Source organism: Sabethes cyaneus, chromosome 3, assembly GCF_943734655.1.
Source record: "Sabethes cyaneus chromosome 3, idSabCyanKW18_F2, whole genome shotgun sequence".
NCBI classification, from domain to species: domain Eukaryota; kingdom Metazoa; phylum Arthropoda; class Insecta; order Diptera; family Culicidae; genus Sabethes; species Sabethes cyaneus.
Genome location: NC_071355.1, coordinates 25987339 through 26012323, shown reverse-complemented (window position 1 = coordinate 26012323; position 24985 = coordinate 25987339). Strand labels below are relative to the sequence as shown.

General features: G+C 39.5%; 2 protein-coding genes across 2 annotated transcripts in view; both read left to right on the top strand.

The window, feature by feature from the left end:
* Positions 1-24985, top strand: part of LOC128744287 (phospholipid-transporting ATPase ID) — a 133219-nt gene that overhangs the window by 8155 nt on the left and 100079 nt on the right. The window lies entirely within an intron of this gene.
* LOC128739404 (mutS protein homolog 5-like) lies at positions 2337-4745 on the top strand. Its single transcript, XM_053834888.1, has 2 exons — positions 2337-4492; positions 4556-4745. Exons 1-2 carry the CDS (start codon positions 2337-2339, stop codon positions 4743-4745), a joined length of 2346 nt encoding a protein of 781 aa, XP_053690863.1.

Sequence of the window (24985 nt, the reverse complement as noted above, 5' to 3'; positions counted from 1 at the left end):
TTTTTTCCATCATTGATCATTGTCAGGATCTGCGCGGAAGACATTACATTGATCAATTTTTCCCGGATCCTGTTCTGTAGACTGAGACCGTTAGCGGCGTCCTTCCTTTGCGAGTACCAAACTGGTTTTCGTGAGAGTCGCTTCACAACGGATCAGATGTTTAGCTTGCGTCAGTTACTAGACAAGTTCCGAGAGACCACCTGCAGGGTCACCATCTGTTTGTGGACTTTCAAGCAGCGTACGATTCAGTCAAACGAAATGAGTTGTGACAGATAATGCTGGAACAAAGCTATCCAAAGGAAGTTGATTCGTGCAACGCTGGGTGGGTTGAAATCATGCATCAGGATAGCGTGAAGTAAAACAACGAACTGCAGCTGCGAATCGGATTTTCTATGAATTACGTAGCCAGCTAAAGTCTCGTAGTTTTCAAATTCACACAAAACTGGCACTATACAGAACACTAAGCCTCCCGGTGAACCTTTACAGACATGAATCAGGGACACCAAAGGAAACTAATCGACTAGTACTAGAGGTTTCTGAGTGTAAAGTTCTGCAAACAATACGAAAATGGAATATGGCGCCGAACGAATTATAGTGCTCCAGTACTGTTGTTCCAGGGCTACCGTTCACTTGGGAATATGATGAATGGGGTTAGAATTCCCATTTGAGTGTTTTCCAGCAAGTTTTCATTCGGGTTGGCCACGTGAGACCGATCATTTTCATGCTGTAAAATCACTTTTTCGTACTTCCGCTGGTACTTTGGCTGCTTTTCGCGCAACACTCGGCTCAACCGCAGCAATTGAGTTCTATGCCGATGCCGTTAATGCATCAATTTCTCATCGTCCGTCCCGGACGTAATAACGAAAACCCTCCATTTTTGCCTTTTGGCAGTAGCTCCTCGCTTTTATTTAACTCATTCTCCACACATTCCGTCGCTCGGAAATGAATGATTCGACGGGTAATTCCTAATGCCGAAATAAGCTCTTCTTGCAATTGACATGGATCCTCATGAATCAATGCCTCCAATTCAGCGTTCTCAATTTGTGTTTGTGTACCATAAGTCTAACCTTGGTCTTTGCCGTTTTGGATATTGCTGGAGCCGTCTATTAACAAAGAATATGAATAGGTGGTGGTTCAGCACAAACTGTGCAATAACTGTGAACAATCCTCTAGTAAAACCACAGGCTGCAGCACCAGGCTGTGTTGTGTTATCCAGTACCTAATGAAACTCAAATAACTCTGTCTTTGAATAGTTAGTAAATTTTTTAATGCCTGCCAAACTCCCAACTAAATTAGTTATGACAGATTTGATGTATGTAGTAATTCCTCATAAGTGCTTTTCAAGAGGAGCAATAAACGATGTAATGTAAGCTGTGTTAATTTAAATATTTTTATTTAAGCAGCCCCCCATTTCCCCTTAATTACTATATTACAACATACATGTGTTTTAACATTACATCATAGATTACTTTCTCGTACAAGGAAAACATTTTTTCGCGAACCACATGATTCATGCTAAATATGTGTATGAAAAATTGTACACAGTGAATCATCAAAAATCACATCTCAGTCGCGCATTACAATTATTATATAACGCCAGTTGAGCATATTAGATGCCATGTCTGAATGTCACACGAACTCAGTAAAGTGAACGTTTTGCCTTCTGTCGTAATCCAGCCAGCCAGCCCAGCAGCAGTCGCGCCGACGAGGTCAACGAAGGAATAATTTCATGATCTCCCTCGCGTCGCGTGCGCGCGACATGCACTTTGCGCAGATTCATTTTGTTTACGGGATCAGACACGGATACAGTCCGACGATTGCCTATAGTCTAGTGGTGATCTGAAAGTTGTCACGCCACACGTGCCGTTCGACTTCGGTTGTCCACAATGTAAATTCCAATAGATATTTATCTCGCTACTTTAGAACTAGCCTGTCGATGAAACCCTCTTAGGTACGACTCAAAAGACTTTATTGTAACTCGAGCGAAATTGCATGACGAGTGCGGTAAATCGATTCTGTTCACAGCAATCTTGAAACAAGCGCGAAAAAAAAAAATGCGCAACAAGTCACAGTAACACAGCCGACCATTCAGCTGGAAAATCCTTGAAGTTCACGGTCAGCTCGGAACGAACGAGTAAATGCACGCGCCTACCAATTTACCTAAATGACTTAGTTTCGTCGCGTATTTGTTGTAACTCCCCCCATCGCGGGAACCTGTTTGTCATGTCTAGAGCTCATAAATTATGCACGTCTCTTTTTCTCTCTCTCTCACTCTCGTTTGGCCCTCCTCTGGGTCACCTCACTATTATAGGCATTGAATTTTATGCGTGTGCACTATGCACGAACCGGCGGCCGCTGCTGCTGATGCGAACAAAATCCTTTCGCTCTGTTGGAATCAAGGAATCCTGGCTGCTGCCTACTACGACGTTGACCTGCTGGAACTGAGCGCCGTTCAGCAGGCCACAGAACCCCGACCTCAGTACGCTTTAACCAGAAATCTTATCCGACAGTACAATCCACTATTTTATCTCGTATCCGGTTCCAATGTGTTTCTCAACGATGTTCCCGAGTTGTTAGACTTTCCGGTGGGGACTAATTTATTAAATTTTGGAGCAGGCAGAATTGAACCTTGTGAAAAGGCTCGAATATGCAGTTTTGGAACCAAAGCTGTTAAGAGTAGTTACGAGCGAGTACTTGCACTCAGTTTGCCGGGTATGCCAGCTGGGGCTTCGGAATGTGAAAGGAAACTCTTTCTGGAAAGTGTTCTTCCCTTCAAGCAGGATCTGCTAATCCACGCGGTTGCTTGTCTACTCAAGTTGCTGGATCTCAATAAGGAAGATGATGGACCTCTTTTGATGAAGATAACCCTTCTGGCACCCGAATCACAGTTGATGATCGATGACTTAACCTACCAGGCACTGCAGATTTTCAACACTAGGCTGCATCCTTCCGGGTTCAAGAAAAAATTGGAAGAGAGCTCCTGTTCGTTGATCAATTTATTCAACCGGTGCGCGTCGAAGATCGGGAAACAGGAATTGATGGCTGTACTGCAGCAACCTATACGAGACCTGAGCGAGCTAAATCGACGGCTTAATACGGTACAGTGGCTAGTTGAAGTCCGAAATGGAAGAACTGTTGGACAAATGAGAAGTTTTATCGGTAATCTAACGAGAGTTCAAATGTTGTACAGAAAAATCATTAACAAATCGGCAAAAAATGCGGACTGGGCCTCATTCAAAAAGAATGTTCTGTACAGTTATTTGCTTTGCAAGCTTTGTTCGGAAGCAAATGATCCAACACTGCGGGATACTCCCATTGACATACTCTCGAGATTTGTTTCAAATCAAGATAACATTTTGAAACAGCTTCTTTTCACGTTAAACGAAGTTATTGACCTGGAAAGAGGTGAACGGGAAAACAAATTCACCGTTAAACGCGGACTTGATGCGGAATTAGATCGAATGCACAGCATATTTGACGACGCGAAAACGGCAATAGTGGACTCTTCTCGTTTGGACATCGGTAATCTACCGGTTCACGTGAGTGACGTATACGTAACGTATCTGGACAACTACGGTTTCGTGTTTAGCAGCAGTGCAGTGGAAAATCTTCGAGATCCCACGGTTTTCGAACGCTCCCAGATGAACTTATTGCTTCAATCGGATGACACCGTTTACTTCCAGAATGGTCTCTGCCGGGAACTCAACCATAGTCTTAGTAGTCTTCTGTCAGCCATGAGAGAACGCGAGCAAAAATTTCAGGAAAAATTAGTTGACTTTATCGATTGTGCCATACCGGAAGTGTTGAACGTTTTCAAACTAGCAGCCAAGCTTGACGTTCTGCTGGCTTTTGCTTCTGTGGCCGGAAGTTTGGATTATACCCGACCAGTTATTACTGAGCAAAAAATTATTCGAATCAAAACTGGACGGCATCCGCTCGTAGAACAGTTCAAAGTCTACCGCCCTAGTAATAGTGATATAGGAGTTACGGAACAAAATTATGTGACCATTATGGCATCTGAAGAACCACTTGGAAAGACTATTTACCTTAAAGAACTGGCTCTAACTTGCTACCTAGCTCACATTGGATCCTTTGTTCCAGCCGAATCGGCTACCATCGGTCTACTGGACTCAATCTACACCCGCTTGGACTACCCGGAGTCGGTCTTCAGCGGAAAATCTTCCTTTATGGGAGAATTGTTTCAAATGTCCAATATCCTACAGAACGCAACCAGCAGATCGCTGGTATTAATCGATGAATTCGGAAAGGGAACGACCTACTCCGAAGGAAAATCATTACTCATTTCCAGCATAGAACACATCCTGCAAAAGGGCGAACAAGCCCCTCTAACTTTAATTGCAACCCAATTCACCACCATCGCCAATCACCTCGGCGAGAGCCAGTTCCTTCGAACATATGCCACACAGTCCGACGACGACGAACATGACCAGCCAGAGCGGAACAATGAATCTAATTCCACTCCAACCGACAAGTACGTATTGAATCCTGACATTATCCGGGCGCCTATATTCTGCCATGAATTATCTATTTTCAGCTGTCAGCAGTGCTTCACCGCCGTCAGCCAGCGGTTGGCTCTAACGCTAATGAAGAAATTTCTGACCAACAACGAGATCATCGATCCCCGAGCGGTTGTCGAGCTTTACAATTTCTTGCCCCTCACGCAAGCCCCATCATGTGAAGGTCAGGATCTAAGCCGCGAAGAAAGCGGGAAATTGCTTCGATAGGCTACCGATATTCGTTATTTATTGATAATTACAACACGAACAAGTCTACCCTCACTATAAAATTCTTTTTTATCCATACGAGTGCAAGTACATAGTGTGGGACTTTTCGCGAATCAACTCAGCCCCTAATGGGGGACGACTTTGAAAAAGTTTGAACGGCCTCCTCCATGATAATTGTGACCTGCCTTCACCCTGTGATGCCCTATCACGCGAATCGGTGGAAGAAAAATTCTCCGCCGGCGTTCGGTGTTCGACATTCGGTGCTAAGTAAACAGATACTACCTATTGACTTGCCCTCCTATGTGTCCTATCCACCACCCCCCGTGCATCGTCGCGACGTCATCATGTGTCGACCGTCAGGATGTAGCGGACCATGTATCACAATCAATACGGCCTGTCCGGTCGGCACGGGCACTGATTCACATGTTTATAATTGATGAATTATTGATTTTTGTTTTTCAACACATAGCAATGGCGGCCCGCTGACCACCCCATGCACTAGGGTAACTTTCAATTTCGTCCCATGCGAAATGTCCCACCGCAGAGTGATCGAACCTTCAATGTCGACGTGACCCATTACCATCGTTTCATCCATAAATTTTGACTGTGTATCGTTTTTTGTATTTGCAACAAAATCAGACGAGGCCTTGTGTATAGCTGCCCTCACTTATAGGTCATTGTGTATTTTGGTGGGTAAACCAATTTGTCCGACAATATAGAATTAACCAAATATAACTGACTAGTCATCATTTGAACACGAAATCCACAATGACAGCTTTGCTTGCGGCAAAAAAAATAAATCGAGCATACCAAACACCAATTAGGTTTACATGAAATATGTACTACGTTCTAAGTCATGTATTCACGAGCAGTAAAAGCTATTCAAAATTGTTGGCTCAGAATCGTCATAAGGTAAAGTTAGTACCTACACTATTTTACTTTCAAAGGCATCAAGTGATGATCAACAAAATCTTGTCGAATGAATAAAGGAAAAGTCATTCTATTCCGTGCACGTTTAAACTATACATCACTAGGTGCAGATTTTACTAGATGATTAGTACTTATGACATCACACATATGTACATGATACACATATTACACGTAAATCAACCTAGCGTTTAGTTAAGGGAGTAATGCATAAGAGTCAGAAAAGAAGAATATTTTATTTCATAAATGGAAAATAAAAAATCAATTTTAAAATCAATAACCTACCACCGAATATTCTATTTACCTGTCAATTTATAAATTACTAGCTGACCCGACAAACTTCGTATTGCCACAAATTAACCTGTGTTGTACATAAATCATGAATCTCGGATGATTTTTGTCACAATCTCGAGTTTTGCAAGTTTCTGATGTCTGATGAGGTTCTGAGTTACTGATAACCTTCTTATAGTGCTGACAATGCTAATTTACAGCTAATTACCGACACGAAGAATTTAAATACAATTTAAGATGCCAATTTACAACACCTATGCAGTCAAAAAGCTAATCTACAACAACGGGCAGTATAAAATGCCAGATACGCTGATTTTCTGCTTATGTTAATGCTTATTAGTTACCAGGAATGGGTAGTTTAATATACAAATTTGCAATTTTTCCTCACAGTAGAGTAGAAAACAACTCCCCTGTCCCCTTATTGCATAGCCAGAAAGCGGATAGTAATATTCGCCATGATTGTACAACATTTCGTCGAATATCATTTTTGAAAAACCTTAAGCGGAATGTACCATTTCACGAAAAACTTTTTTGTGGAAAGTACCATTTCGCGATCCTCTCCTTACTCGCTGTCGCTCGTTCCAGGAAACCCAGGTAGACCTAGGAAAACAAATAAACCCTGTCACTACTGTCTAAGTGATTTCTGCGGGGAGTTGCCTCTCCGCAGTGGGCGGCGCTTTCGACGGCGGGTCACCGGCAACACTCGCGGACATCTTGTCCTGAATGATCTAGTGTTACTATAGATAGTTTTTGTGGTCTTGTTAATAACTAATGGTTTATGGAAGAGTCTCGAATTTCTCGAGTTCGATTAGTTTTTGAGTTTCGCAAAAATTTCTATTTTCTTGTATGAGAGTCTATATCCCCCTACCACAGGGGTGAGAGGTCTCTAGCTATCATAAAATAAATTCAAAAATCTCCCACATGCCAAATTTGGTTCCATTTACTTGATTAGTTCTCAAGTTATAGGTAAATTTGAATTTCATTTGTATGGGAGCCCCCCCCCCTCCTAAACAGGGGAGGGGTCTTAATTCATCATAGAAAAAATTTCTGCCCCCTAAAAGCCCCACATGCCAAATTTGGTTCCATTTGCTTGATTAGTTCTCGAGATAAGAGGAAATTTGCACTTAATTTGTATGGAAGCCCGCCCTCTTAAAGGGAAGATAGGTCATAACTCGCTTTCTAAAGAGGAGAGGAGTCTCAATTCACCATAGAAAAAAATCTTGCCTCCAAAACCACTTACATGTCAAATTTGGTTCCAATTGATTGATTAATTCGCGAGTTATTAGGAATGTTGTATGGGAGCACCCCCTCCTAAAGTGGGGAGGGGTCCTAATTCACCATAGAAAATATTCTTGCCTACAGAAACACCCACATGCTAAATTTGATTCCATTTGCTTTATTAGTTCTAGAGTTATGAGGAAATTTGTATTTCGTTTGTATGAGAGCCCTCCTCCTAAAAAGGTAAGGGGTCATAATTCATCATAGAAAAAATGGTTGCCTCCAAAAACACCCACATGCCAAATTTGGTTCTATTTGCTTGATTAGTTCTCGAGTTATGAGGAAATTTGTATTTCATTTGTATGGAAGCCCCCTCTTAGTGGGGGGAGGGATCTCTAACCATCATAAGAACCTTCCCTGGCACCAAAAACCCCTACATGCAAATTTTCACTCCGATCGGTTCAGTAGTTTTCGATTCTATAAGGAACATAAGGTAGACAGAAATCCATTTTTATACCGTCATCCGGGGTGAGATTTTGCCAAAAAAGCATATATTTTTGTTCTTTAACTCAGAATACACACAATTTAGGAACTAAGTTGATTTTAAACCTGTCAATGTATACTAAATTGTTCAATTAATAACTACCGTAGAGATGGTTTAGTTACAATGAAACCTAATTTTACTGGAAGTGCATGAACTTTGCCACAATCTCACCCCTTCTAGGGGGTGACATTGTGCCAAAAATATAAAGGTAGGCTAAAAACCTAAACAGTGAACATTAGCATGTTTATAAACAATACACATAAATATCAGTATAAAGTAGTTCACATGGGGCCGTCCATGAACTAAGTGAACTATTAGGGGCAGGGAGTCGGCCAAAAACAACGCATCATACAAAAAGTATGAACGAAAATAACCCGGAGAGGTCTGAAATAACTAAAAATGAGTTCGTAGTCAATGGACAGCATTTATATATTCAATAGCGTTTCTAGGGTTAACCAGGAGGAGATATATGAAAGGGTATATCCTAAGGGGGCATACCTATTTGATCATTTAACAAAAGTAACCAAGAGGCACTTCGTTCGAGAACCCGCGGCCGCAGAACACGTTTCCTATCCCACCCCCCTCCCCCCTCCTTAAAACTGGCAGTTTATACATGGTATAATATATTCGTCTTATATTAGAGTGTTTATTCAAAGTATCTGAAATTTCCAGAGAAAAAGTAAAAATTTGTTTAAATTATTTAGCAGACCTATAATGCTGTTTGCTCCAAAATAGATGATGCAATCTAATCTGTTGAAATATTGTGCTCAATAGTAAAGAATGTGAGTGTGCTGGTGTATACTGACGTATTTTTGTTGTGTATGTGAAATCCACAAAGTGGATCGATCATTATGGCTTGGCACAATCTCACCCCCATGAAGCTCTAAAAGTACAAAGTTTCGAAAAATATTATTTTCGTAATCAAAACTTATCCAACGTATAATAACCTTTCAATACATTGTAGATGATTAGTTTATATACCTTCAAGATAGCAAGTTGATGCGATTTCTTGTTTGGGTTGGTTTATGCGAGACATTTTTTACAAGCGTTATTTCCGAGTATTTTTGAACTTTGAAACCTTGTTTAGGCTAAATAGTTTGCTAATATTAACTGTGTTCCATTCTAAGTTATGAATAAATATATTATGTTCATCATCATTTTGAATTTAGGTCACCAGTTTCTATAGATATAATAAATTTTCACAAATAAACATTTTTCGTTTTTGGCACAATCTCACCCCCGTGGCACAATCTCACCCCGGATGGCGGTAGGCATAGATTTGTATGGGAGCCTCCCCTCTTAGTGGGGGGAGGGGTCTTATGCCATCGAGAGAACCTTCCCTGGCCCAAAAACCCCTACATGCAAATTTTCACGCCGATCCGTTCAGTAGTTTTCGATTCTAAAAGGAACATACGGACAGACAGACCGAAATCCATTTTTATGGGTATAGATAATTTAATCCACTAAAACTAAGATATTGTTCAGCAGTACAATCGAGAAAAAGATTAAATTATGTACAGCTATGACAATGACAAGAGACGACCGCCAAGCACTCGGAATTGATGTTCATAGCAAATGCGCTTGGTACAGGATGACAAATGGCACAGTCAAACATCTTTAGACAAAGTAGAACAGAACAACAATTTGTGTCTAAACTCAAAATTACCAGTGTTGGTGGAGGCTAAAAGTCGCCGCGTCGCACGCTTATATAAGGCTCGTAAAGATAAAGTTTCACCATTCCTCTATGATTCAAAGGTTATGAAATATAGGTGAAAAGTGGGAACTAGGGGCAAAGTGCGATTAAATCCGGTATAATACTAGTTAACAAAATAAAACAAAAAGCGTGAACTCAGTAAGCCGAAGGTGATTTTTCATGTAAAATTGGCTGCTGAATCCGAAAATGAGGTCAGAAAAACTTAAAGTAGGATAGCTTTTGAGTTATGCACTAAAGTAGAAATTTTGCTTAAAGAAAGAAAATACATGTACATAAATGCAAATTTCTCCGGCTTCGGTACACTAATTTTAAATCTCTGTTTTCTCATTCATATTAAAAAGGAGAAAATTTGCTATCGATTAGTTGAACTTCACTTTTCTGTAAGAATAATAGTACTGTAGATATTTAAGAATTTGTTCTCAACAAAACAAAATAGAACTCATTTTTTGAAATAATTTCAACTTTATCAGTCGTTTTAGACATGATTAACGCATTTTAAAAATTTCATTTTATGTGGGTCTTAAAGGCTGATAGAAAACAAAGAAATCAGGGAAGAAAATTGTAGAAGTTATGACCATTTTACTAAAACAGTAATGTTTGCGCATTTGAATATCACGCTCATGCATACACCCTCTTACTTGTCCGCATGCGACAAATACCCCTCTCTCTCATTCATACACACATACAAGATACAATAATTGTGTATTTTCTTATATTTCCTCAACTAACTCAAAAAAAAGTGAGTGATTGAATTCAATAGTAAGAATTGTGAAAATATTAAGAACAGTAAGAAAAATGAGCGTGAACAAGCATGAATTTAAATGTAAAAATAATCCACAGAAACTCTGTTACGCCTGTGGAAACTATGTTTTCACAACCCCGGTTAATTTCACTACTTCATAGCAAACTGCGTTTCGTAGGGTAACCAACTTGATTTGGACCCCTACATGAATTGGACCCTTTCAACATACTTAGCCACATTATTACCTAGCAGCGCAAAATTCGATTATTTTGATATAGTATATTCTTTGGAATCTTTTCTAAGCCTGAATGCTTTTGGATCACTTTAAATTACTTGTATTTAGCTGAAATTTACAATCATAAAGTGTATTGCCATATACCGCTCACAATCCGACGTAGGTGAAGAGGAAACGATGTTTGCAACACATTTTCGATTTGGTTTTAATAGATAAATCCAATGAATTTGTATTGATGAAATCAGTTAGTTTTATTCTGGAAAATGTATTTTATGTGGTTTCGAAGGTTTCTTCTCAAGATTTTAATTTAAAACTACAAAAAAATAGTGTCCAAATTGTATCGTGAAAATTTTCTTACCATCAGATTTTGGACACCCCTGTATTTTGATTTCTGGAAGCAGTTTGTTTACCTTTTAAGATTTAGTGGAAAAGCAAAATTGAATGTACCCGTCTATGCTATTTCTTCGATTAGTGATTGAATTGGTAAGCATTTTAAGTAAAAAAAATATTTATAACAACTTATTATTTAAAATATCTTGTTTATCAGGGAATACATCATGCAAAATATAAGTAATTCATGTAGAGTGGCACACTCGGAGGAATTAATGAGTGCTTGCAGGAAATCATGTACGGTGTGGCAATTAAAACAGCATGTCGCCAGTTCGGTATTCCCAGATCGACGATCAAGTTTCGGCTAAGCAATCAATGCAAAAACCAGTCAAGACCTAGAACTGCTCTAGCACTTGATCATGCTGACGAACTTGAGCTTGTTGAGTGGGTGAAGAAAATGGCTCGGAAGGGATGCCTGTCACTAAATACCGTATCATGAACAAAATGATTCGCAAATCGAGACTGGTAGTGAGCTGCAAATTAGAGCTCTAACTCCCCTGAAAACGTTTCCAGTAATTCAATCGGACGCAGAAGGAAGTATTTCTCGATAGGATTTTCTCGACAAATCCGATACCAAGAATGCAATAATTTGGACTTTGCTTACATTAAATTTTGAATATTATATCCTCCTGCCTGAGGACTATATTAAATCGTATATATAATTTCACGTCCGATATAATCAATAAACATGAAGACTGATAACTGTAATGTTACATGATAAACGGAGGGTATTTTATTTACAGTAATCAAATTTTGCTGAAAAGTCTTCCAAAAAAGCATAATTAAAAAACGGATTTAAACCATATAAAGTCGTGATTGACTTTATTTTTAAATTTACGATCTCATCCCATGATAAATTTCTGATATTAAATGAATTTAAATACTATGTTCCGGATCGTCGTTAGGGGGGCCGATTACCAACGGGACTGGATGTCTTCACACTAAAATAAAACGCTAGATTTATCTTACGGCAACCATCCGCCAACAGCGGTGGTTGCTAGTGCACTGTATTGATTGCTATTTATTATTCGCCTTTTATACACTTGCGGTAAATAGATTTATTACATGGTCAGAATAATAGCCTTTGTGCATCACGTTCAGTTGAACGGACAATAGCGTTTTGTGACTAGCTTCGGCTGGACAATAGACGCTAACTGCGATGGATTACAATGCGGCTTTCTGCCGCAACAAGTCTGCACTATCATCCTGGTTGAATGAATCTTAGGGTGTCCAAAATATATTCGTTGATATTTGCTGTGTCCAAAATACATTTTGGACACTGTCTAAAATAAAGTGAAAGGGTCCAAAAAATGAAAACTACATAGTAAATAAAAATGTCTATAGCACATTTTTATCGACAAATAGATGACCCAACAACACTTTGCCATTTAGGTAAGTTGTTCTAAAAAAGAGTCGTGCATGAATTGCATAACAAAAGAAGGTAATAAATATTTTATTCCAATAAATGTAAAATTACTTCCTCTAGGGGTCCAAATTCGGTTGGTTACCCTATGTGCTTTAAAGTTGATCTTGAGAATCTTGATGAAGGTGTCCAGGTGTCCATTTATAGAGATCATGACAAGCAATTCGGTAAATGTCATACCAATTAAGGCAATGCTTGTTAGTGTTTGGATGTAAAGGGGCTACTGGAGAACCCTATGACCCAGCTGAATGGCGTTTGTTCATAGATAGCATTAAGCAGAGTTTGAAGACTGTATAGGACACCGCCTCTAGTTTCTAAAAACAAAAAGCCCGAAAACAAAAAACAGAAGTTGGCGCTAGTATTGCAGCATGCGCCATATGTGAGAATATGCTTAAAACTATCAATTTTTCCTGTTGACTACATCAGATGTCGTTGCTTGGTAACGCATATTGTACATATTGAAACCAACCCAATTTTGGGCGACAAAAAATTTACTTAGCTTGGCAACAGCACTCTTTCTCTCATCTCAGTTTCGTTTGTGTTTACCGTTAAAGGCGGCATGACCTTTGACATTTGAACGAACAAAGACTTGGTGAATATTGTTTTGGTTTATCGAAATGTCGAAAAAATATTCAGCTCCCGGCTCCTGCACGGTTATAGTTATATAAAGATTATATTATAAACTAAGCATAACAGAGTGACTGTACCACAAATAAAATTAGATTAGGGTTTGTTTTTTAGGCAGGTAAATATAAAATTTTTGAGAAAAGCGTCATCTCTTGAAAAGCAACGCCCAGCTAGCACCAACTCGTATATCAATGTACGAAAACTATCGTAAATATCTCCTAACAAACTCGAAATCGTAACTAAAGCTGGATAAAGTGGGATCAAGTTGATTTTCTGTCGTACATAATGATAATGACTGACATACATACGATTTTCAGCACAAAATCGTAGAGTAGTACGGAGCGCATCGCGCTTAATCGGATATTATCGTATATAAATACTTATATAGTCGTAACGCTCAAAATTATTCGTATTCACGTATATCGCCTCCAAAATAGTACGGATGTGCCAATTTTGCGCATGAAATACGACTTATTTAGCATGTATATCTGTACGTAATGCTGATTTTTACCTTTTTTTTATACATATGAAAATGCTACCTGGGCGGTTCATCTGGTGTCTTATTACTACATCAGGGATACAAATAACCCTCAAAATAAATGCAAAAAATACTAAACATGAGTCAAATGGCTCTATAATAAAATACAGTGAACATAATTGGAAAATTTGCTCTGACCTTAATGTTGGTGCGTGTGTGTTTGAAAGGAAAAGAGAGGAGAGAGAGAGGTGTATTTGTGGCATGTGGATAAGAGAGTAAAAGCTTAAAATAAGGAGATACTGTGGACCCCCGTTCGTTTGAACGATTCCCTTTGCAAACTAACGGGGTTAGTTTTTAGTTTGAACTTATATCTCCGGAAATATTAAGTTTAGAAAGAAACTATTTTCACATTTTCACAGGAAATCATCCAAGGAATTCGAAAAATATATTATTTTTGAGCACCAGTGCTGCCAAAACTTTTTAAACTCAATTTGAAAAATAAATTTACATTTTTCTCTCAATGAAGACAATTTTATCTCAAAACTATCAACTTCATTGTGTTCCGCAGATTTTTTTTTACATAAGAATCACTCATCGCCCCGAGGTATTCTTTGCCGATCCCGAGATATAGCGTTTTAAAGCAAGCAATTCCCCATTTTTATTGTAAAACTAGTAAGAGCAAAATAACTTTTTTGTATGCAGTAATTCTCTACGCAATGTAAAAATACTTTAGCATATCGGAAAAGCATTTATACAGTATATAAAAAGGTTTTGCTTTTCAGTTTCCCGCATGATTAGTTACATTAATTAAGGGAATATTAGTCTCCTAGCAACAATAAACGCAATAAACAATGAAGGTAAAAGCTCATGTCTATCAGCGAGCTGAAAAACATTTTACAAGGCTATGATCAACCCAAGTAGCACACTTTTGTCACTTCTGGTTGCTGCAACCTATTTATGACTGAAATCAGTCATTAATCGGTTACCACAACTAGTTTATAACAACTGTGCTAGTAGGGAAACAACTAACGTATATTTTACGACTTTTTGAAGTAACATTTCCTCATCCAGTGCTATAAATCAAACGAAAAACTGAAAAGCTGGCAACACTGTAAAGAAAAACTTTGCTATATATTGTATAAATGCTTTCCCGACGTGGCAAACTAATTTTACATTGCGTAGAGAATCACTGCTTAAAAAAAGTTATTTTGCTTATAGTTTTACATAAAAAAATGGGGTATTGCTTGATTTAAAATGCTGTATCTTGGGATCGGCAAAGAATACCACGGGGCGATGCGTAATTCTTATGTAAAAAAATCTGCGAAACACGATGAAGTTGAAATTCTTCAGTTAATATTGTCTTCATTGAGAGAAAAATGTAAATTTAGTTTTCAAATTACGATCAAAAATATTTGGCAGCACTGGTGATTGAAAATAATATTTTTTTCGAATTTCTTGGATAATTTGCTTTAAAAATATGAAAATAGTGTCTTTCTAAACCTAATATTTCCAGAGATAGGTATAGGGGAATGTCGTCGTGGTTGGACCACGTTTAGGAATTCTAAGAATAAGGTATATTTCCGGAAAGTTTTGAACTGATTGCTGGAAAAATAAAAAAGTTATAGGCATTTACGTGAAGACAAAAAATGTTGTCATAGTCGGGCCATGTTGTACAGGTTGGGCCACCGCAGAAAATCTAAAACATACGTATTGAAATTCTATATAGAGACATGAAAAGAATGGAAAAGTGAACATCGGCTCATATAGGTACAAATACCCTATTTTCAATTTCATTTTTGCGAAATTTTGGCGATCTTGTAAAATCAATATTGCTACAATCGCCTTTTCCGAAGTGTACAACTACAATGAAAAATACAAAACAACAAAAATCTTGGTTTTTATCGTATTAATTTTGCTTTATTTCATCACATTTTACGTAATTGACATTCTCTAGCGATTATTGCGCTTCTGTGCTTAAAATTATGGTGGCCCAACCATGACCACTCAAGTGACCCGACCTTTACAAATAGCGCTTTTCTAGTATTTCACCTTAGCCTTCCCAAACATCTTACTGGGGGGGATTTTTCTATAGTCCTCGTGTGCACCACAACACACTTCATACATTTTCGAAATTTATCTCGTTAACTGCATTTCATGAAACATTTCTTGACGAAAAGTTCATTGCGCCTGGAAAACTTTTTTTGTAAGATTTAGTCACTAAATTCAGTACGGGTGCTTTGAATACACGATTGAAACTCACAATATTGTGAAAAGTTAGCTATCACAGTAAGAAGTTTTACAATGGTTGTATCATAGATATCATGAGTTACTAAAACTGTAAAATCGTGATGGCCCGACCATAACAGTGGCCCGACAATAACGACAATACCCTAAGCAAAAGAAAATAAGAGGTTTTGACAAAAACGGGTATTTTCCTTAAAAATGGAAATGCTCCCATCAATCGAGGGAATGTCCAATCGGCACCAAATTTTGGATTTTTACTTTCTGACCGAAAACAAACAATCTGGCAAAATTTAGTTCAAATCCGTGAAGGTCGATTACACGGGTACCCATATGAGACCCATATGAGACTTGCGTAATTTCTCATAATCGCGTGGTAAATGACCAACTGGTTAAAACCACATTAAAATAAAAATAAAAAAGTTTCTCATAATTTCTACGAATTTCGCTACCACACACGCATTCAGCTATGATTAAGAAAATACCCAAATTAGCTGGTTTGATGAACCATCCACCAGTCAACAGTGATGTCACCCGACCGTATCTGCTTTCAAAATTGTTGTTTCCAAAACTCAAGCCAGACTGTACAAATATTCTTCGCAAATAGTTGGTAGATTGGTACCTTCGTTCATTCTGAATATACACGTGAAACGAAAAAAAAAAAAAGCGCAACAACTGAAATATATCGAAATATCTGAAACTGAAATAATATCGCTTCAACGTAAGCGTTACAAGTAAAACACAATATCTTTTTAACATATCAATAGATTTTTCATTTCTTGTTCAAAAGATTCTGACCTACCACAGGTTCAATTTTATTGATTAAATTTAAAAATCCCATTCAAATGCCAAATCTTGGATCAACGCAGTTGATAAACAACGAAACATGACTTTTCATTGTCTATCAGCGCCCGGGCGGGTACCCTGGAATCGGTGAAGGTTTCGTGATCGCCCATCCAACACGGCAATAAATCAATTCACGTTGAAAGTTCACGAGTGCTGTGCAGCAAGTTAAAATATTAAATCAACACATGCGGCCGGTCGGTCGGTCGCTTGGTCGGTCGCTCACTCGGTATCGGTGAGCGTAAACCAATACTATTTTCACGGGCACACGCAACTGTCATGTTGTACGTAGCCGGGTGTGGTACCATTTCCCGAGGCCGATTTTATATGCACTGTGTCCTCCCAGTTGTCTACCGTGATCTACAGTCGCGTGCTCCATTTGTTAAACATTCATTACCACCAGTTTTATTCAATTAACATCTATCTACTCCCGCCCGTTGAAAGGTGATGTGATCGAAAAGTCAGAATGTACCATGAAACGTGTGCTGGCCGATTTTGCGTATTTTGATTTTGACTAGTCAAGATGTCGTCACCGCGTGACGGGTGACTGACCCTAGAATTGTTGACTGGACAACAGGAAAGTTGGTTCACAAAGAATGTCGCTTACTTCTTCCAGGTACAATTTACAGAACAATTATCGCTCGTCCAGCCATGAACTAAACGCTAAGAATCGCCTTCTCGAGAAGCAGGAGGAAGGAATTGGACACGATAATTGAAACGACGGCTGCTGTTTATGCTCAACTTTTCAAACATAAGTTTGATGAGAAAATATATTGTTTTCTGGAATAACGTCAATGCTAATACTGTACTTTTCTGAATATACCTATTCTAAGTTCTACCCAGCTTACTCTCGTACTGATTGTTGCCAAATTCCATCTTTGTTGTACTGTTAAATTGCTTAACTATTGCTATTGTCGACCGATTGTAACTTATTAAGAGTTGTCAAGTGGTACCGCTAGAACATGTTTGAGCTTGAAGCATCAACAAGCTTATATAAATTTTACTACATATATTGCTTTTTATTTGCTCCACGTAGCCTACTTGTATATGAAAGCGACTAACGAGTTTATGACAATTTCATTCAAGTATGCATATGCATAGCCATCCCAAGCCCCTACCTAGCGCCTCCACGTGGCCATACCTGGTAATGCTCTATTGAGTAGCCAAGCTAGGAGGTGCGTTGCTGGGTGGTTCCCGGCTGCCTGGTCTCAAAACCGCGGTTTTGGGCAGACGGCGGAGCCACACGGCCTAGCTAATAGGTAAGCCTAATAAGTTATTTTAATTATTTTTTTCGTTTTAGCTTATGAAGCATCTCCTGCTATATAGTAAAAACTGGCCAAAACGAGTTTTAATACTGCACATGGATACCAGAATGAAAAATTAAATTAACTTTTAAAAATTAAAATTAAATAAGAAGCATTTATGGAACCCAAAGGACGCTACTCTATTCCATACGAAGGACTGCTGGTGAGATTGTTCTATTTTTATCATTTATACCACATTTCATCTTAATATCATATCATATATTAACAGTATTATTATTGATATCATAAATGTGGAAGGCTGGATGACGGAGTGGATTGCCAACCTGAATCCTTAAGGTCTGAAGCAAATATGGCACTTCTCAATTCAAAACAAACAAATCATCACGTGGGTTAAAGTTGGTATAGCGAAATTGATTATTACATGGAAGGATCCTAATGCTGGAAGGCGACTCTTATAACCCCGGAATGCGCACAAGTGCCTCTGCTTGTGGGTCCGCCCAATCCCTTTTGGCCCTTCTGTAACAGCATTAGTGTGAAATTCATTTGATAATCAAATTTGGATCTACTGTAATTCTACCCACATACATTGGCAAGTCCTTGAAATGATGGTGGCTTTCCCCTACTACAACTACTACTACTATTTCATTCAAGTATGCATATGTCGGTAAAATTCTTTTCCTCAATTTTTGTGTTTTGTGCCTCTACCAATTGCATACGGTGCTGAATATTTTCTGTTAACGAACCCTACTGGATGAAAATTCCTTGTTTCATTGGCCCCTACGATGACTTTCATGACCAGAATAGTACATAAAAACCGTCATAAGACCGCGATAAAACTTTGATTGTTATTCATAGTTTCTCTAGCACCAGCGAACAGTTTCCTAGCAGTGCAGCATTTGATAGCTTAATTTTCCTGAACCAATTTCCCGTACTAGTAAGGTTAATTCTTGGGTTTGATCCCCCCTTCCCCCGACTAGCAATTTGGGTTTTATCACATTCTTATTGGCCCCAGTTGATCTCGAGGTATGACGCTGGCCTAATAAGCCAGTCATCGAATCTCGGTTGGGAGATGCTGTTAGAGTCAATAGGATCGTAGCAACTGGCACTGCAGTTGTCCTGTACTCTAACAGCTGGCTGCAAAGTCTGTTGTATAAAAACAGAAGGTCAAGTTTCGATAACGGAATGTAGCACCTAGACTTTGCTTTGCACACTCTTATGATGGTTTTTACGACCGAAATTGGTCTTGAAAATCGCAATAAGAGTGCCATAAAATTCATATTGTTACTTGGGCCCTAACGCAAGCGCACAGCCAAACAGCCTGTATTGCTGTGTGCAGACATTCTGCTACCTACACACTCACGAATTCACAGCCTCATATTGTCTTTCTATATAGCATACTCGTGAGAAATCAGCTGCCCGTGATTTTTCATTACTTTTTGGTTTCTTCTTCATCTTCGCCCTCGATTCTACTCACGGGCGGGAGAGCGAACCCTCACGAGTGGTCGGTATCAGTCGCTCGGGCTGTAATGACAAACGAGAGCGACGACCGTAGCTGTTTACTAAATACACACAAAAACTCGTGACAATGCATGAATAAATGAGAACGAGAGTCCGAAAAGGATGCTTATATCGGCGTGTTCGTCTTCGCAACACTAGTCAATACAGAAGCTTGCAACCTTCCGGTTAACATTGGCACACGTCTTTCGTAAATATGATCAACAGTAATGGCCCTAAATTACTACCTTGTGGAACGTCAGAGCGATTGAGAAATTTGCCTGCTTCTATTGAGCCCAATTGTACGCACAGTCAAAGATCAGTCACGTCCGCTTGTCTCGGAAATGCAGGCATCGACGCAACGGCAGCGGCTGAAGAAGATGGTCAAGACTATTTTCCCGGCGAATCGCGACGTGGCGGTGGTGATGGACGACAAGACCTATCTCACCCTGGATGGCAATGACTAGCAGGGCACTTCGTATTTTACTTCCCCCACGAGGTGAAGTTCATTTCACACACCAAGTTCTCCAAGAAGCTGGTGCTGTTGTGGCTGACAATCAGCAAGAAGGGGATGTCAAAGTCGTTCTTCTTTCGCTCCGGAACGCGGCCGTGAACGGGGAAATTTATAGTACGAAGTGCCTGCCGGTAGTTGCGTCGTTCATCAAGAAATACAATAACGGCGAAGACGTGGTCTTCTATCCGGAACTTACGTCGGCCCACTACTCGAAGCGATCGTTGGGAAAGATGGAGCGGCAGAATATCGAAGTCGGCGAACCCGCCCAACGTTCCCCAGCTGCACCTCATCAAGAATTTCTGGGCAAACCTGAGGCGTAAGATCTACTCCAACAAATTTGTCGCGAAAACTAAGGAGGAATTGATAAATAAAACGAAGAAAGAACTCAAAAACATGCCTACACGCATGTTTTCGTCCGCCATAGCAAAAGTTCCGGTTAATTGCCGGAAAGCCGCTCGCAACGGCGTAGAATTTTTTTTGCAAGTAAGCAAATATAATTACCTTCCATGGGAAATTTATCCAACTCAATTAGCTGCTACAAAACTAGCTGTCATAATTTTTTTTATCACCGTCCGAAAAAAGTCCATTTTTTAATGCATATACGTTATTACCAAAATTTTTAGCAACCCAAGAAACATTCATGCGCTGATTAAACATTTTAGCAGCCATTTTTATAAGTTCGCCAATTTCGGCTGAATAAGTATTGTAAAATTGTTTACATAAATTTTATTCAATGTATATTCAACTATGGCTGAATAATAATGGCTGCTAAAATGTTTAATCAGCGCATAAATGTTTCTTGTTTTTTATTAAGATGACAAATCGTTTATTCTGCTAGTATAGCACAATTATTGAGAATATTGACGGGTTGTGGAGAGGTTGAAGATGCGTCGAATCTGCTTGTGACACTATTATGTGAAGCAACTGATTTACAGCGTATTTATTGGCTTCTTAAACACTTATAGAATACAGAGTCCTTTGCTTAAATTTATTCAGCGTCTTTCACCTGTATTCAGAGTTAAATCAGCTGTAACCAATTCAGTAGCAGTTTGTTTCAGCTTCAGCTGTTTGTTGGGAAACAGATTGCAAATTCCTTAGCTGAAGCTCGAACTGTCGTCAACCAAAAACATGTTCCACCGGTGATTGCAGTATTGCCTTGAGGCTCTGGCAGTAATTTATTTTTAGCGGCGAATTGGACTATGCACTATAGAGGTGACACTTGCTGGCGACGAATTGGATGCATGGTACACTGGCACCCAATTAACGGATGAAAGAACCACTTTCAGTTTTTCAAAGTCAGCACGTGTGAAGTCGGTCAACAAACGGTTTACTAAACCGTATTGGAGACGAACATCGTTCTTGCACTAAGAACGGGGGATGCAAAGAGTCAATCGGAATAAGCGATTCAGAAGGTTCGACAAGGTTTTACATCGGTACAGCTTCTTCGTCTGCAAAGCACAGATCAAGTATTCAACGCAACGCCATATTATCAATTAGAGTGTTACTGGCAGAAGTTGAATCCGTAAGTTCTAACTCGGTAAAACCTACAACAGTCGCACATCAGCGCAGGTCCAAAAGATTAAAATCTCCGAAAAGCAAATGCACGTCGTGCACATTGAGTGATTCAGCAACAGAAGAAATAGAACTATTGAGCTTCGCGGCATATCGGGAGGAATGTACACTACACCTCAGCAATGAGAACGCCACCAGACCATGTTCCACCGGTCACTTCCAGATTGTGGTCCTTCCTGTGTATAGTGTAGCTATGACTGAACAGAGTTAATCTCATCATTCAGCTAGGTTTAGTTAAGATTTGTTTTTTATTTGTTTTATTGTTTTACAACCCATCTGACTTAAAGTCTAAATGAACTACACTAATAATAATCTATGACAATTGTATTTTCACCAAACGCTTGAACTTATTCAACGGTTCACCGAATTCAAAATATTCCTCTACTTGGTTGAAAGTTTTTATACACGATGCCACTGGTTCATTGCGGCCAAATTCAGTGCGATGAAATCGGTTAGTCAGTAGTGACGTCGGTCTTAGGGTCCTTTGAGAGGCACGGAAATTTAGAAGCGACAGCAACTTTGGGCAATCAATCTCGCCATTCAGCAGTTTGGTCACAAACAACACCTGTTGTACCTTACGCCGACACTCAAGTGTATCGAGACCAAGCAAACGACAGCGGTCAGGATATGGAGGTAAGTTATCTGGATCACGCCAAGGCAGATTCCGTAGGGCCAATCGTATAAACCTTCTCTGCACTCGTTCAATACGAAGGTTCCAATAGAGCTGGTGCGGTGTCCAAATTAGACAAGCGTTTTCAAGAATCGGACGGACTAACGCGCAATAGAGTGCTTTAAAACAATGCGGATCATTGAAATCTCATCCAATTTTGGCGATAAATCCCAGCTGACGGGTTGCTTTTGAAATTATCATCGCACGATGCCGATCAAACGCCATTTTCGGGTCTAATGTGACACCAAGATCGTTAACGCAATCGACCCTTTTTAATATCTGATCATCAATTCTATAATCGAATACGATCGGCGATTTAATACGATGGAATGTCATTACCTCACATTTAGCAGTGCTGATAGTCAAGTAGTTTGATTTACACCAGTTCACAAATGTGTCCAAAAGTGTCTGAAGACGACGACAATCCTCGATGCAACGAATCGTCAAGTAAATTTTAAGATCATCAGCATATACCAGTCTGCACCCAGTTCCTAGAGCAGAGGCAGCGTCGTTGAAGAATATAATAAACAGAAGTGGACCCAAGTTACTGCCTTGAGGTACACCAGATTTATTTGTAAACGGCGACGATAACTTAGACTCAAGTTTCACTTGCAGGACTCTATTGCACAAATATGAGCGTAGCCAGGTGACAAACTGTTGCAACGCACCCAGACGTAAGACTTTGTCGAGCAGTATTCGATGATTGATGCGGTCGAAGGCCGCTTTTAAATCAGTATAGATCACATCCACTTGTGCCTTACGTTGCATATCGATAATACAATTAGAAGTGAAATCTAGAAGATTTGTAGTCACGGAGCGGCCAGCAATGAAGCCGTGTTGGTCCGAGGAAATGTAGTGTCTGGTACGTTGAATCAATGCGGCACTCACAATTATTTCGAACAATTTCGAGGCAGCAGGCAAATTTGTAATACCACGGTAGTTTCTGACACTTCGGCGATCCCCATTCTTAAAGACCGGAAACATATAAGAATGCTTCCAAATCTCAGGAAATTTCCCTTGCGCAAAAGATTTGTTGAAAATACAACAAAGCGGTACAGCTAAGATTTCGGCGCAACGGCAAAAGACAACGGCAGGAATTCCATCAGGACCAGCACAGTGCGATGTTTTCAATTTCTTGGCGGCAGCAGTTATCATATCCGGAGAAATCTCAAAGATATCGAAATCGATGTAATCGGCTGGGACCTGCAACGTAGCATAATCAGCAGCACTTGAAGGTCCAGGATCGCAAGCAAAAACAGACGAGAAAAACGTAGCAAATAGTTCACATGAATCAGATGCAGTGAATGATTCGGTGTCGTCGAAGTAAACTTCAGAAGGGACCGAGGAACATTTTCGTTTCGAGTTTACAAACGTCCAAAATTTTCTCGGGTTTCTACGTAGGTCAGTTTGAACACCTAAGACGTACGATTTGTAAAGGTTTGCATTTAGCCGCCTATAATCTTCACTGGCCCGTTTAAAGTCGTGTTTTGTTTGAATAGTACGCCACCGACGATGCTTACGCTGGCATTTATTACGCATACGCTTCAAACGACGTAATAACTGTGTGCTCCAAGCAGGAGAGGAAGCGGGTCTCACAAACGGCAAATTATCATTTAGCCATAAGCAAACGGTATCACAAAAGCGCACGGCCATGGTATCAACAGAGTCAGTTTCAAATAATTCGGACCAATCAATATTGCAAAGATATGCAGAAAAGGCGTCGAAATTAATTTTGCGATAATTTAACTCGCGTCTTACAGGAACAACACACTCTTGAACGGCGTCTTGGCATACAGTTGCTGGGAGCGAAACGAGCAGGGGAGGGTGGTGCAAGTCCGGATGAGTTAATGGTACGACGGACCTTTCGACGAGCAGATTGGTATCACTTGTAAACACCAAATCCAGCAGAAGATAATGATGTTACACTCGTTGTCCAGTACCACAACAAAAAAGTCGCCAATGTTTGTTTGTAATCCTCTGCTGTTCTGGTAATAAATGTTGAGGGATACCGGGCGAGTTAGGAGAGATTCGGTGTTTGTACTCGAGCTTGGTGTAGCGGGACCAACTGAGGTATCGGGCAGGTCCCAGTGCAGGTAGGCTGTCGTTCAGTGTGGTAGACTATTGATCGGTAATCTGTCATGAGTCATTGTGACAAGTTGTATTTTGAAACACAAACACAATATTTACATAATCTCCAAGGAGAACAGTTTGGTTTAATTTTCAAAATCAAGCAGAAACTTCGCAATTTCTACTGTCTTGGCTTAATCTATTATTTAGGCCATTGCAAATCCTTTTAAAAGTTTTTGTCACCCCTCCCTTGGAAATTGGCTTGAAAAATCGGGGGGCAAAAAAATAATTTGTAGGATATGAGTTAAATTTTTGTTTAAAAATCAATTGTCAGGTGGCTGTACAGCCTTAAAAAACTTGAAAAATGGGTGTACGAGTTGAGTTAACGCTTCTAGCATGAAATAGAAATGGAAATTCAAACAGCGGAATTTCCGAAAATCGGCCAAAAATATTTTTTTTCGTTTTTGTCTTTTTTCGTAGATTTTTGCATGGAAATTGAGAACTTATATATTAAAAGCAAGAATAGATTTGGTTTTCACGTTTAAACTTAAAATAAAAATGCCTGAAATCCATATTTTTTTGCTCGATTAAAAAATTCTCTTTGTTCCCCCCCCCCCCCCCACCTCCAGTGGCCCACCACCGGAGGGACAAAAACTTTTTAAAATATTTGTAATGGCCTTACTAGAAACTAAATTTTTTATCGAACTGAAAGTGAGCGTTCCACACCAAAATAGTGCACTAGGTGGCTCCGTCATCTATCAAAGACAAGGACAAGGACAAGACATTATGATTCTCAATTCACTTTATATTCACGCGGTTCAACGAGGTTTACGACCTCTTAAATTTTGGTTTGCCGCCGAAACCCTTTCAACGACGTTTCTGTCGTAAACAGGAATTGTGTTTGATTGTTTTTTTTTATCTTGAATTTTTTTTATTCAGTCCACTCAGTGTTTGTTATTCCAGAAATAAACCATTCCATTTCGCA

Excerpts from the sequence above, each read along its gene's own strand:
- LOC128739404 (XM_053834888.1), top strand. The coding sequence starts at position 2,337 with ATGCACGAACCGGCGGCCGCTGCTGCTGATGCGAACAAAATCCTTTCG. Across the intron at positions 4,493-4,555 it reads AATTCCACTCCAACCGACAA|CTGTCAGCAGTGCTTCACCG; the intron begins GTACGTATTGAA and ends ATCTATTTTCAG.